The 15603-nt window shown below is 29.7% G+C and overlaps 1 protein-coding gene across 3 annotated transcripts in view; it reads right to left on the bottom strand.

Moving 5' to 3' along the window:
* Positions 1-2664: 2664 nt before the first annotated feature.
* The window catches only part of LOC128963941 (nuclear hormone receptor E75-like), a 28184-nt gene continuing 15245 nt past the window's right edge, over positions 2665-15603 (bottom strand). Inside the window, exons 1-7 of one of the 3 annotated variants that reach the window (XM_054310489.1) lie at positions 12238-12339; positions 11851-11939; positions 10394-10538; positions 9127-9365; positions 7060-7233; positions 6768-6996; positions 2666-5018 (exon numbers count right to left, since the gene is read on the bottom strand). In XM_054310489.1, the coding sequence (XP_054166464.1) occupies positions 3211-5018; positions 6768-6996; positions 7060-7233; positions 9127-9365; positions 10394-10538; positions 11851-11939; positions 12238-12325 (2772 nt within the window). In that variant the 5' untranslated portion in view covers positions 12326-12339 and the 3' untranslated portion in view covers positions 2666-3210. Of the gene's footprint in view, positions 5019-6767; positions 6997-7059; positions 7234-9126; positions 9366-9601; positions 9891-10393; positions 10539-11850; positions 11940-12237; positions 12340-15603 lie in introns of those variants that run through there. The other 2 variants (XM_054310488.1, XM_054310490.1) reach the window with 2 other exon arrangements.

Below are 15603 nucleotides of genomic sequence, written 5' to 3'. Positions count from 1 at the left end.
TTTATTTACATTATACAAAAAATTATTTGTGTAAAATGTAATAATAATTAATTTTAATAATCATATTTAATATGCGTTTTAAATTTATTAGTAAATACAATGGAGTTTAATCATTGATTTATTATTATTTCTTATAATTAATCGTTCATTATTATTAACTATTTAAATTAACATATGATTTATCAATTATTATTATGAAAAATGTATAAAATAAAAATAAATAAATAATAGTTTCAAAATATTGTAATAGATATTAGAGGAGATGGTTTTTTTTTTAAAAATAATACTAATGTATAATTATCATTAAAATTTTATGAATAAAAATAATGTTTTTGTGACTTTTGAATAAAATACACGTATAAAGAATATTATGTAAAACTATTAAAAAAATGGTTTTATTTAAAAAATATTTAGTATAAAAATTAATATTAAAGTTTATTGAACTTATAGTTCGTGAGATTGTCGTTGATTTTTCTGATATTAAAACTTTCAATTGATAAGATTTAGTACACTATTATAGTGTATAGCGTATAATATATATAAAATTTATTTTTAAAATTATATATAACAAAGTATCTATATATAAAAATATATAACTTATAATAATTACACTTTAATTCAAATAAAACTGTTAATTATTAAAAATGATAGCTTTTAAGTAGTAATGTAATATCTATAAAAAACAATAATTTACAAAATAAAACAAACAGTTTAAATAGTAAATACTAATTAGTAATAAATAAATAAATAAAATTTATGAAAAACAAAGTTTATCAATACTCATTTCTAATAAATTAATTTTTTTTAATTATACTTATTTTTAAATTAGTGAATTTATGGCATAATACTAGAAATAAAATTCATATTAAAAAATTTTTATAAACAAATAATTGAATGGACTTTAAGAGAAAAAACGAGAAAACTATAGAAAATGTGTTATTTAAGTGCAGTTCATATCATAATATAGTTATAATAGTAAATAATTTTCCGGTTATCGCAACAAAAGTTCAGTTCATATGATATGTGTTTGAGAGCAACAAAATCTCTTAAGAAGTCATCAATAGTTCATTCAATTGTATGTATAGTTCACTAAACTCGTCGTTAAGAGTCAAATGTTGTTGTCCTTCGTTTGACTAAAACATCTAAAATCAAGTGAAAGCTATGACTAGTTTAATGGTTTCATTCACCAGTCGATGGCTTTACAAATATTTCATTAAATTATAACATCTTTTAGTATACTTTACATAATAAATAGTAATCAAATTATGATTATTTTTAATGTAAATATAGTATACTTTAGTATTAATATATCAAATTAGTTATGAATTATTTTAATAAACATTTGATAACTGTTGATGTATTTGATATAATTAATTTAGTATTTATTTAATATTCTGATATTTGAATATATTTTTAATTAAATAAAAGTAACGAAATATTAAATTATAAATAATTTTATTTTCATATTTTGTTTAAAGTAATAAATTGTCACAAATTCTACAAATTATGTTATTTTTGACATACAATGGCTTTTATTTTAAATATAATTGTTTTACTGTATAATTATAAATAAGTGAATCACAACTCATTTAGAGCCCATTTATTTTATAATTTTAAATAAATCTTATCATTCAAAACACTGTTTAATTAATCAATAATAATAAAATAAAACAAAAACAAATTATTGTTTATATTGTCATTTTTATTTTATAAATATTATATTAAATTATATTTTGTTTATAAAACCAAATAAAATGGCTTTACTTATAAATATTTGCGTTTTTACAAATAAAAGATTTATAATTTTACAATAATTGTTTTTTTAATAATAATAATTTCTATATAAATTAATTACAATATAATGGTTTGTTGTTGTATTTTATATTTGGGATAATAATGTAATGCTTTAAATGTATTATACATATTAGGTGTAAAATCTGATTGTCAACCATTATATTGTAATGTAAATTATTTTCAGTATAAATATCTAATTAGACACCAAACAAAATTTCAAACTTTTTCAATCTCTGTTGCAAACTTTAAATCAATTTCAACATTATTTGACAAAAAACTTTGTCATTCAAACAAACCAATAAACAATTAAAACATATCGTCTCAACATATTTTCACCGATTATATTCAAATATTTGTATAGTGTTTAGAGATATAATAACCAAATAAAAATTATTGATAATAAAAATGATTCAGAAATTTATATCAATACAATAAAATTGTTTTTCCAATAAAATTACATCTCTTTTCCCAAACCTAACCTCTAATATACAGTGAAATAATGAGAGCTTTTTTTATTTAAATATAAACTCAAAAAACCAAACTCTTATTGTAATCTTGTAATTAAAACCCTGACATCCCTTTACAACAGTATTGGCTCATTATATGATTAATGTTTTTATATTATCCAATATTTATTGATAAATTTAAATCTGATTTTTGTAATGAAATTTTTACAATTTAATTGCCATATGATTCACAATCAAAACATTTTAATGCTTTTAGATTTGAATCTTATAATGTGTCTATAAAATTGAACCACTATTTCCAATAGTGGTAAATATATATTTATATAATATACAATATATAATTATTAAATATTTATATAAATAATAAATAAACCAAATATTTATTTCAATAAATTAAAACAAATATTTTTTTTAAAGACCATCAATAATGAGTTTTTTTGTGAAATGGGGGAACAATTGAAATAATATAATAAAGGGAAACATTAACCACAAGTGACTAATAATTAATAAATATATTAATTTTCATATACAATACAATTACATAAAAAACTTCTAACAATGAAAAATAACTGTCTATTCATTTAACTTATAGGGTATTCATAAGACATCTAATTAGAGATATAATTATTATTATAATTGAATCTTTGTTTTGAAAATTGAATTTTGTTTCATATATACAGAGATAAGTGTTTTTTTGAAATATGAATTTTATGGAAACACGAATCTTATAAGACTCGTATGTATATAGTATGTGATGCTATGGTTTCAATAATAATAATTATTATTGCGATTATATAATATTAATCAATGTTTTTAGAGCAGACCATCAAAACTTGTGAATCGCAAGAAATTGATGGAAAGCTTTGATTTGTATTTTGAAATTTATGTATTGAATTGAATCCAATTTTTGAAATGTAAAGCCACTGAAGAAGTTTTTGTTTTATGAAAATTATGATTCAATTTTGATGGCGTTAGCGGTGGGAGAGTTTGGTGGCGACGGCTTCTTCGATAGATTTAGTGGCTGAGAGTCTGTACAGTCGGCGCTCTGTGAGACAAGTATTGCAGCTATTGATGAGTCCGAAGCACAGGCTCTGGCAATATGAGGAGTGGTCGACGCATGTGATGGTGACGGCGCTGAGCCGATGACTAGTGCTGCTGGCGATGTTGTCGAAGGACATGGAGATCGTCGAGTGTGTTGTACGTAAGCATTATTGTGGTGATTCTGGACCTCTAATGATGTCGAGTAAACAATTCTGGATGACTGCTGTGCCGATAATGACATTGATTTAGCTGTTCTCGCATTTGTTGATGTGTTTTGTGCAGAAGAATAGGGACATGAGTTCGCCGGATAACCACCCGTTGGAATGTAGAGACCGGGAGGACAGACACCTTTCGATTGAACGACTGGTGAAGTTGTTTGGAAACCATTTGATATATTGTTTGAATTGTGAGGAACGTTATGATACATATAGCTTCCGTTAGTCAGACTGTGTGCTAAATGTCCATTTTGTCCGTTGGACGTCATGTCCGAGTGTCGCATAGGTTTCCAATTGGTTGGGGTTGTGGTCGACGCGGCCTCTGTTCGCATAATAATATTATGAATCAAATCAGTTCTCTTCAACTGTTGTTCATTCAAATATCTCGACGGCTGTTCCAATGTCTTCAGTAAAGTGCTGTGAGAAGTAGTCAATGGTTCATGAATTGATTGACCCGAATAAGTGGTACTCGTAGTTGAAGGACTATGTGGCTGTTCGTCCTTTCTGGCTGCAGCCCGGAACTTCTTATGGTGACGATAGGCCTCATCCATAAGCTTATTGGTGTTTACCAATGGTGGTGCCTGTAGTGCCCGCTTCAACATTGGCATGTCATCGATCGTCTCATGTTTTTCATTGGACTCCGAGTCGCTAACATCCTTGACCTTATCATCCATTGCCGACCGAGGACTAGAGCACACGGATGTCGTAGGAGTACTTCCATTGCAGTGTTCTTTACCCGACTCAATACCCGAATCGGTGGGTGAATCGACGCGTCGTATTTTGCTATAATTGGCACTACCGTTCCCTAAGGAACCCATGGCTCCCATGTTGGCCGTCAATGCATTTTTCAATGGACTACCGATACGATAATAGCATTCATCGGAGTTCCCGTTATTATCATGAGATAAATCATTTTGCGATGATAATGGAGTGCTGGCCATCTTCGGGCACCGATTGAGTTGATACGGTGTTTGTAGTCGGGACTGATAGAGTCCGGGCTCATAACTGGACTTATTGGCACTCGATATTGAATTGGATCTAATGATACCGTCATCGGACGACAATCCATTGCTGCTTACAGATCGCGGACTACCGAATGATCCCTCGTGTCCGTCCTTCGAGTCGGAACCACTCCAGTCGTGATGACTGGTCTGAGCCGGTGAAGCACTACTGGCTTCATCGTCCAAATGTTTGACCGGATGTCCGGCGCCAATCATTGCCAATTGTGTCCACTGGTCTGGAAACAGGTTTGAATAGTTACAACCGATTGTTTGACTTTCGCCATTATGTTCATTCTGGCCATTTCTCGGCTCCATTTTATATGCCAACAATTTTTCCGAGTGAAGTGTATTAAGTGTCCTCAAGTCGGGTATCTTTTTCTTCAGTTCGTTAAATAAATTGGGATTTTCTGGATGTGCAGCTGAGATAGCTTTTTGTAGGACATCATCAAGTTTTCTGTTTATTTTGTGTACCAAATCGGTGTTTCGCAAACCGGGACGATCTATACAGTCAGTCAATCACAAAAATTAATCACTTAATTAGACAAACACTTTCATATATTTAACACAGAAAAAACTTTGCAGTTATATATGTCTAACTATATAACAAAGTGTTGCACAGGTGTACAGGTAATTGGCTAAGTAGTAGTGCACAGTACTGCACACTCACTATATAGTAAAAGCACTTTATAATCACTTTAAATAAAGTTGTCATCAAATCGATGATCAGAGAGAAAAAGGCACATAAAAATAATTAACAAAAATAGATTTCTGTGGAAAGTTAGCTAAAAACGACTGTTTGCAAGCTCTGTCTTTTCAATACTGGTGTCGGTTAGAAAAAAGCTTTTGATACACACATTGCATGTATGCATTGTGTGTATGTATGTATGTATAGTAAGTATTGACAGCAATATTCAAGGCTAAGGTCTAACAGAGAGAGCAATCGTACCGTTCAATGACATAAGCATCTCCTAGACTACAAGTAGGTCAGGGAATCGCCAATACAGCCAATGTTAGGCCTAATATGTTAGCTATTTTGAGCTATCAAACCAAACAATTGCTACCAAACAATATATAAATGGTTTTTTAACAGAAAATAATTTACACAAAAATTTTTCAATGCTATGTCTAAACGAAAAATGAAAAGTGAGTCCAAAGCGAGAGTACATCTTTGCGGGAGTGGAGAGGGAGAGCTGAGGGAGTCATGAAAGTAGGTCAGAGTCGGTGGAAATAAGGCTAACAAATTTCACTTCTCAGTTGTTGTTGTTTTTTAGTGTTATATTTACGGCCATTTATTTTTTAAAAAGGTATATACTTTTCAAGAGTCTATTAGAGAGGGAGAGTACTGCCTATTGAGGTCAGGGATGAGCTGACACCACTTGGGAGGCCATTAAGAAAGCATATTAATTAATTGCTAACTTTAAAGCCGTCCAATTACTATTACTATTTAAATGTATTTACAAAACTAAATTTTATATATTCATACATTTAAATATCTTGTGATTCAATCAATAATAAATTCAAAGAATACTATATATATATATATATATATATATAAGTGTAAGTTGGGAGCTGTGCCACAATTGTATTGTGAGAGGAATGTTAGTCGACCATTGGAGTGACCCTGACCTACAATGACCCAACCAAACAGTCATACATACTCTGCCCCCACCTCACACTCGTATAATGATCTCAACTTTTTTTTGAAAAAACATACTTCAGGTAACTATACAAATAAGTTTATTAACTATTCAACGCTTGTGTCAAATAACACTAGTACTGGTCTATCCTTACGACCAAAAGTAGACATACAGTGTAAATACCAGACTATCCCTACCCTTCCTTCCTATGCTTTGTATGTACAGACAGTTTTCTGATATACTGTATAATGGCACACAATATAGAAAGTGGGTAATAGTTGGCAAACATAAAAATACATTAATAAAAATGTATATTAAAATAGAAAATTGTTAAATTAAAGGGATGTCTAAAAATATTCATCAGTTTGTATTAAAAAAATATTCAGACATAAAATAGTGTCTAAAGAGTAGTGTTTTAATATAACTAAATGTTATTATAAAAATTCAAGGAAACCATCAAATACTGTGTACTATAGAGAAGGAAATGTATGGTAACCTTGAAATCAATGCATATATAATATAAGCAGTGGTTATAAAATGCTTTTTAAAAATGTGATTTCGTTTTTTTTGTGCAAAATATAGCAAATTATAAGATTATATTGAAATGCTTACCGCCGGCAATAACAACAACGGCACAGAAAAGTCCGATTTCTTGGTCTGTTAGACGCAAAGAGTTTAGTCGTTCGGCAAAATCAAACATTGAGTCCAATAGGAACCGGGCGTTACTGGCGGCGTGTAGGGCCTCACGTCTCAGAACCAGACCATTCAAACATATCATTGAGTTAGAGTGTGAGTCAAACATACAGGCCAATCGCACCAGTAGTACTTCAAACACACCCGCCTAACAAAAACATAATTATTAGACATAAACATCTGATGACCTATTTGAATGAGATAGACATACCTTGAGTAGTGTCACCTGGTCGTCCTGAGATAACATACCAAAACCGGGTATACGTTTGGCAAACTCGACAACACCTCTGATTGCTGGCGAAAATCTTTCGCTGAAATCTTCGAGTATACGATTTGTGCCGCCGTTGTCAATGACATGTTGTGGCGATGGATTCAATGGACAGGCCTATCAATGTATAGATATATAGATATTTAAATTTGTATTTTAATCTTTTATTTATTTGTGTATTCAATTAAATATTTAAATTTATACAATAAAAGTGTGTGGGAATAATTTTATTAATATATACTGTATATAATTATTTTGTAATACAATAATTCACTGCCGCAAACCTCTCAAAACTGGTATATTCAATAACTATCGATTTTAGACACTAAAGTATTTTAGACATATTTTGTTGCGCTGTGAAGGACAGGTAGTTGTGTTAATATTTAATATTAAGAATAGACATTTGTTGAAATGTCATATTATATATACAGTATATACCAAATAGATCTTTAAAAATGTCAACAATTGCAACACTTGATGGCAGTATTATTATACTAATAAAATTTAATGAAACTATTTATATATAGTATACCTATATAATAACAATATACTAGTTGTTTATCATTAAATTAATTTGTTTATACATTATTTTCCAAGATAGTAAATTCAATCAAAATAACCTACTGTACTATAATTAATACGGAATATATTATATATATATATATATACTTGTTTATCAGAAAAGTTAATTTTTTGTGTTTAAGCAACAAAATGTAAAAATAGATATTTTTAGCAAAAACATAATAAAATGAAATTACGATAAAACTTTGAAAAATATATATAAAAGTTTTAAAGGAAAAAATTGTCAATTTTTCCTCAATTGTCCAAATGATTAGTCCTTGAAATGATTAGTAAAGATAGGTTTAAATTAGTGGACTCATCATTATTTTCAAATACTACTGACTTTATTTCACTGAATCTAACCTTCACTCGTATAGCTTATCAACAATATTGACCTTAAAATTAGATCCGACCTTCAAATTAGTTGTCACCTGAGAATCATATGAATAATATCTTTCATTATTTTTTATATTTTGTTGAGCTATACATTTCCCAATAACAACTGGACTTATAATTATCAATATTAAAAATCGTTATAGTAGTACAAAAAAGTATAACTGTCTTCTTAAATGATACAATAAAATTGTTATCACAAAAAGTGCACATTACTAATGAAATACCATTACTAACATAGAAAAGTGTTTTATCTTTAAAATTATTGTTAACTTAATATTTCTACGACATGTTTGAAATTAGTTAATCATAAATTCCTTATCCATTATTAAACGGATATATCGATTGGGTCAAGGATTTAATTAAATTGTTAATCACTAAATATATAATAATATAAAATACAAATAATTTGAGACAAATTTTATTATTAATACGTATGTGTAATAACTAGCAAACTATACAATGCTATGCTATATAGTATGCATACTGTATGCTAACATCTCTCCATGTGTGTGACCCTGACATTGAAGCTAATATTGCAAAAACACTTACATGTATCTCATGAAATGTATATACGATAAATATATATATATTTATATATATATAATTATAAATGTTAAACATACATATATACATATATATAAATATAAATATATATATGTCATGGTCATAGACTATGTATATGTATATTATATGGCAACCGTTTAAAGTGAATTCATTTGTCATTTTTATATTCATATATACGATATATTCCTATAACTATTTCTTTCTATTAATGAGTACAAAATATATGATAATCACATGCCTTTTATTACCAATTATGTGATAGACATCACATTATAATCGATAATATCTAATATTAAATATCTAAATAATTATAAATATTATGTTAACAAAATAATAATCATATTAAATATACATTAAAAAAATATTCAACTATATTCTTAACATTTTATTATTATTATTATTATTATCGACTAATTTTGAGGCCAAGGTTTTTGTTGAGAATTTATAGGAATTATAAGAATATTTAGAAATATATTTAATATGACTTACCATTTGTGGCGGACAGTGAGCGTAGACGGGTTGAGTAGTGGCCCTCTCTATGAGCTGAGTGACCTTATCTCTGGTGTAATCACAAGTTTCTTCATGTGCTCTGATGATGGTCTGTAAGAGACGATTCTCGTCCTCCAACTCCAGACACAAAGCTTTCTGTTGACTGCAAGCGTTGACCTTTTGCATTGCCGCCAATATCTTTGCCTTTTCCCGTTTCGGGACCCGACCGAACCTCACAGCTGTTGCCCATCAAATCAAAATTAAAAGACATGACATTAGCTAATGATTTATAACTGAAAAATGTCTTAATCATCGATTGACATCAGTAGTAGTCAAACATTACATAAGCAATAAATTGTGATTAATTATAATGAGTGAAAGTCAACAATTTGTATATATATTGATGACTATATAAATGATAAAATGTTTGGTCGGTTGGGAGGATGGGGTCATTAGTGGTGTAGACAACACTCACCAATTTGTTGAAAGTTATACATTTTATCAAATAAAATGACAATTTCAAGCCGTGTTGTCAACCGTTATATCAAAACACATAATGGTTTAAGATATCTGATGTTAACAATAAGCAGTATTTTAGGAAATAGTAGTTATATTATTAGATTTAAGACTAACTATTCAATTAGAAAACTTTTATTATAATTATATATTAATATATATGTAAATTGTTTGAATATATACTGTATATATAAATCTGTTGGTTAACTATATCTATACGACTAATGTTTTAGTGAAAGTGAAATATACGGAACAATCGAGACCTTGCAATAGGAGGGCTTGTATTTCAAGGTTAGGTATGAAAGTCTCAATAAACAACACTCCGATCACACACGTAAACACTTCGGACTAAATGGGGAACGACATACATGACTGTCCCCACATACATACATACATATATACATATATTTATATATATATAAAAATCTATATCAGAGTCTACTGTATAAGTATTACACAACCGATACACAACACCGTAAGCATCAGCACAGCCTACGCACACATCCATCGCAACCAACGCACACTTCGATGATCTGCTTGTGCTATCACTTATGCAATGTTATGCTATAATAGCAGTGTTGAGACATGTGGTGACACACATTGACTGACATACCAACCAAAATAAAGTATATGTGCACCAAATGCCTACTTTCTAAAAAAGTATTTTTATATAATACATGTAATGTACTACTACTACACTACTACTGATGTTCATTGAATGGACAGTTGGATTTTTTTGTCGTTGACTTACCATCTCTAGACATGCCGACGGCAATACATTTTTTGAGCCGACAGTATTGGCATCTATTTCTATTGATTCTGAGTATAGAGCACTGTTGGTTTTTGGTACACGGCCTGTATTGTATCTTTTGTTGAATACTCCGTCTAAAGAAACCCTATAAATGCAAACAAGACATTCATATTAATGTTAATCTTATATATATTTTAAGGGATGATATGTTTAGTGTTAAGTACTGTATTTCAAGTGTCAGTGCAATCATTTGGGTATAATTGGTGTAAATTTTTATATTAATCAATGTTTTTAAACATTAAATACATTTAATCGCTTTATTTATTATATCGATATATATTTTTGCTGTTTTGTTCACTAAGTTTGTCGTCCAAAGAGTTGAGTTCAAGGCTAGCACAGGGAGTTCGTTGAACTACACAAAGACATGCAAAGTTGGTTATATCTAAGTGCGAGTGCTGTTAACCCTGAACTTGAAAATCGTGTTATTGTCGACTGTAAGACCACTTTCGGTGAATTATATATTACATACACAATATATGCACCGATTATAGTGGAGTTTATATGCATTGAGAAAACCCCACTTCTTTGGTGTCAAGCAAAGGGTGTCCTTTTCAAAGGATATGGGATGTGGGGAATGGGCTGATGTACTGTACGTATAGTTAGGTTAGGAGATTGTTTGGGTCTTAAAGCAATACAAACTAAAAGAAGTAGTAATAAATGCCTTTAAGAGGACTCCAAAAGAGGGAAAAGTTTGATATATATGTATATAAAAGTTAGAAAAATATATAGCGGAAAGAAATTGAGGACCAATTGAGGGACCGGTATTCAGGAGCATAGGGTCTATGAGAACAAGTGAACATTTGGTTAAGTAAACAGCCGGTGCAGTCCTTGGTAGGGGTTAGGGACTCTACTACTATGCCTTTGTGTGCTATAAGGAAAGGCTAAACGATTAGGATGTAGTAGTTTTATATTATATATAATATTGGAAAATGTATTTCGAGTTGTGTGCATATTATATATGATAGGATAGGATAGGGGGGAACAACTATACTACACATACAACACACCATTTGCACAGTAAGGCTAATGAACTCTTATGTATATCCCATATATATAGATATATGTATATATGTTTGTGTTTAAAGTACAGGTATATCTATATATGGGTGAGGGAGCGATGCACTCGCTATATACTAGTAGTGTAAGATATATTTTAATGGTTGGCACTGGTAGCCAGTGCGCAGGTATTATGCAATTTGGGTGTAAATATAAGGTCATTGAACTAAAGGCATTTCAAGGGCAATATGTGAATCAATGATAGTTAGGGTTGTTAAACGTCCAGTATTTGCAATAATTAGTTTAAAAATTGTATTACAATTATAAAATAAAAACAAATGTCCAGTATTTTTGAGGCAATTTTTTAAAAAAAGATTAAATATATGTCCAAAGTTACATACCTTACAGCCCTCACATGAGTGAACACCATAATGAAAACCACTCGCTTTGTCACCACATACTCGGCATAGGACTGTTGTCCCATCAAATTCTGTAATTAAAATTAAATATAAAATTAATTTAAAAAATTAAAATAATGACAACTATTTTTTTAGTTAAATTATTTGATGTAAACATTAGTTCGCAAACTGTCAGTAAAATATTTGGTTGTAATCAATGTCTTTGAGAGACAATCATTAAAACAATTGATTATCAAACAAAACTATTATTTAATCCCTAATATAATGACATGTATTAAGGATAGACCCAAAGTATGAAAAGATTGATATGATTAGCCATTTGACCACAAAATCAAATGCAATTAAATGTTTTTTAGTCAAATTTCTTACCAATTTTCAAGTCATCCTTTCTGTCGCTATCGATATCACTTTGAGGTAATGAACTCAAAACTTTTAAATCTTTTTCGCTTAAAATCATTGTGAATATCAAGTTTATGTAATCAATATAACATGAAAATCACACAAATTTCACAGAATATTTCAAATTAATATATTTTATAATTCACAATAGAATTCATCAATGAATTCATAATATAATAATTATTTTAAAACAAATATAATATTTTATATGAAATAAAAAGTTAGTTTAGAAAATGTTTGGTCTAAAACTTTTCACCACACATTTATACATTCAAATACTTAAAAACTATTGGTATAGTAAACTGATGGATCAGAGCAACTGAATGTGTTAGGTCTAGCCTCACAAGTTTGGAGCACTGGTATGAATTTGTTTGAAATGTTTGGATGCGTTTAATCAGTTTCAAGGTTGCAAATAACAGCGAAAGTGGTCCGACAGGCCTGTTATGAGACCAGAGCTCGGAGGGCGTCATCCTAACGACAGCGCCGTACCATCGAATCAGAGCCGGCTTTGGGTGGCGTTTATGCCAAACATAACAACACTTACATATCATATATACACATATAAACATACAGTATATACAGCATATCTATATGTATTTGCCAAAGCACTGACTGCTAAGTTCATGGGCTCTTTGTCTCTCTCTAGCTCTCTCTCTCTCTCTCTCTCTCTCGCTCTCTCTCTCTCTCTCTCTCTCTCTCTCTCTCTCTCTCTCTCTCTCTCTCTCTCTCTCTCTCTCTCTCTGAGCCCAAGCTATTACCGCTTCAATTGCAGTGTCGGTCGTTGTCGTCGACAACCACTAAATGTTTATTATATGTAAGCGAAAGTTTGAACTAAAGTTTGCCAWAAGTTTAAAGGTTATTGACTGCATAGACATCAACAACAACAACAACACTTATACTTCTCTATACACTCTCATTCATCTCAAATATTTTCATAATATATATATCATATATACTTTATGAATACATTTATTTGATATTCTTGACGAAACATTTTTATTAATAATTGTAGACAAACTGTTTTTATGAAGAATTACTTAATACTAAATACCAATAAATTAATCGATTGACAGTTTAGGCAAACATAAGATTAATACTATGTATTTAATATATTTATTGCTAATTGAATATTTAAATATTATTGTATACTTACGTGCGTTAGTTAGCCTACTGTCTCAATCAATACTATTGAGAATTGAATACTAGAAAATACCTAAAAATATATGTGACAAACATTTTTGTTACAATAACCCACAATTTTTTGTTAATCCTAACTCTTGTTAGTTTTATGTACAGTATGTATGTATCCCTTTTTAAAAGTAATTTATTTTGATATATTATTTCAGTTGACGTGTAAAATACAAGTTGTTAGCAATAAATTTAACCAAAAATAAGTTAACATTAGGTGACAATACTTTCTCTCTTATTTTTAAAGTACAATAACAATTGAAATTGAAATGTTATTTTACAGTCAATAATAGTGTGTTATGTAAAGCCAAGTCTGAACCAAAAAGAAAGTGAGATATATGTCCAGAGAGTGGACACATGTATAAGTGTATTGTCCGGGTATTATGGGATTGTTATGTATGTATTATTGACTGTGTATTATACATATGTAAAGAAAGCAAATCGTGTGAAACGCCTTTATATATATTGAATTGTTAGCTTCTGGTTGTTAAAGACGTGGAGTATATGTTATTTTCATAAATATATATATAGATACTTAAGATATTATACAAATTTTAAAGTATATATACGACCAATAAGTGAGCCAAAGAGTCGATTACAAGAGTTGGCAGCTGGTTATGGCACCGGCAATAGAGGATTGTGCAAACATTCAGTATATGTATGTATGTGTGTGTGTGTGTGTGTGTGTGTGTTAGGTAAATGCACTGTTAGTTAACCCCAACGATTCAATGAACGATTGAGACTAAACAATGCATCTGAAAGTACGAAAACCCCAAAAAACATATTCACAAAAACATTGCTATATCTGTAACACAATTACAATGACATGAGTTTTAAAAAAGCTTGTGTTAGATAAAGTTGTTGTTAGATATATACATATAAATTATATACAGTATATACCTATATATTATTGAGTGAATAGAGGCATTGAGTTTGTTGGCTATTATTCAAATGACTGCAAAAAATACATTCAGACAGAGATAAACAAAAACCAGTTGAACCACTAAAGTGACCAATGAATGGCCAAATGAATGGCCAACAAAAAACGGGTGAATAATCTAAATGAGTGACTCAAGACATATATATATWTTTTTTTTGTATATATTTTGCTATATTTTATTGACAAACCCGGAAAACAGCACATTGTTTGCCACAATCTATAATAAGAGTGAGAGTCTGACAGCTGGCAATAGCATCCAATACATACACACTTTCCCCTCAATATACTTATTGACAGCACTGGTGGCCAACACGTGCTGCACGCGTACAACACAAACCGATACAGGAATTTAACTGTAAATATGAATAAAAAGAGGAGAAAGTTTGGGTGAAATCAATAGGATTGTTATGTTGTGTCTGAAGCAGTAATTCCGTCAAAAATCGACTAAAAATGCATTTTTGTTGGGACTGTTATGGGAGAGTACGGAAGCAAATATACATCAAATAGTCTTACTATTCAATAATATATTTATATTGATATACAATATATTGAAAGCAAATTTCACTCTCATCTCTCAATAAGTTTGGCGCATATATTGTTTACATTGTGTGTACCGTTTTGAATGCTTTTTCATAAACTTAATTCATTTTTTATTCAAAAAAACTATTTTTCAATTGATTATTAATAGGTTTTTTTAAAGAAAGAAATATTTTTAAAAAGTATTAATCAAAATTCTAGACATATAGCGGTTTTAAACTGTTTTTAAAATATATTTGAAAAATTTCAGAAACCCATTGAAAGTGAGAGCCAAATACTGAATTTTTTTATTGTATTTACACTTATATTTAGGGTACCAAACAAAACAAAACAAAAAAAGTTTGTCTTAAAAGTTACTATTTTTAAAACACATTTCCAGTGAAATTGTTAGTAAAATTAGTGAATCACTACAATATAAAATATATTGATAAATGAATTGCAGGTAATAAAAGAGTAAGTGTTTACAACTCTCTCTCTCTCTCTCTCTCTCTCTCTCTCTCTCTCTCTCTCTCTCTCTCTCTCAATCTTAACCTTTTTATAAAAAATAATTTCACTTTTCAATGAGCTTTTAAGGGGACATAACTATTGTAATATAAAAAAGGAAGGAAAGGTAGAGAATAGGTTGTATAGTCAATAATAAAACGTGAAAGTGTGGCCACTGGCTATTATTT

This window comes from Oppia nitens, unplaced genomic scaffold (assembly GCF_028296485.1).
Source record: "Oppia nitens isolate AA-2021 unplaced genomic scaffold, nextdenovo-longstitch-racon4-pilon3 scaffold8_pilon_pilon_pilon, whole genome shotgun sequence".
NCBI lineage: Eukaryota > Metazoa > Arthropoda > Arachnida > Sarcoptiformes > Oppiidae > Oppia > Oppia nitens.
The sequence above is the reverse complement of the archived record's forward strand: the minus strand, read 5'-3'. Positions and strand labels throughout refer to the sequence as shown.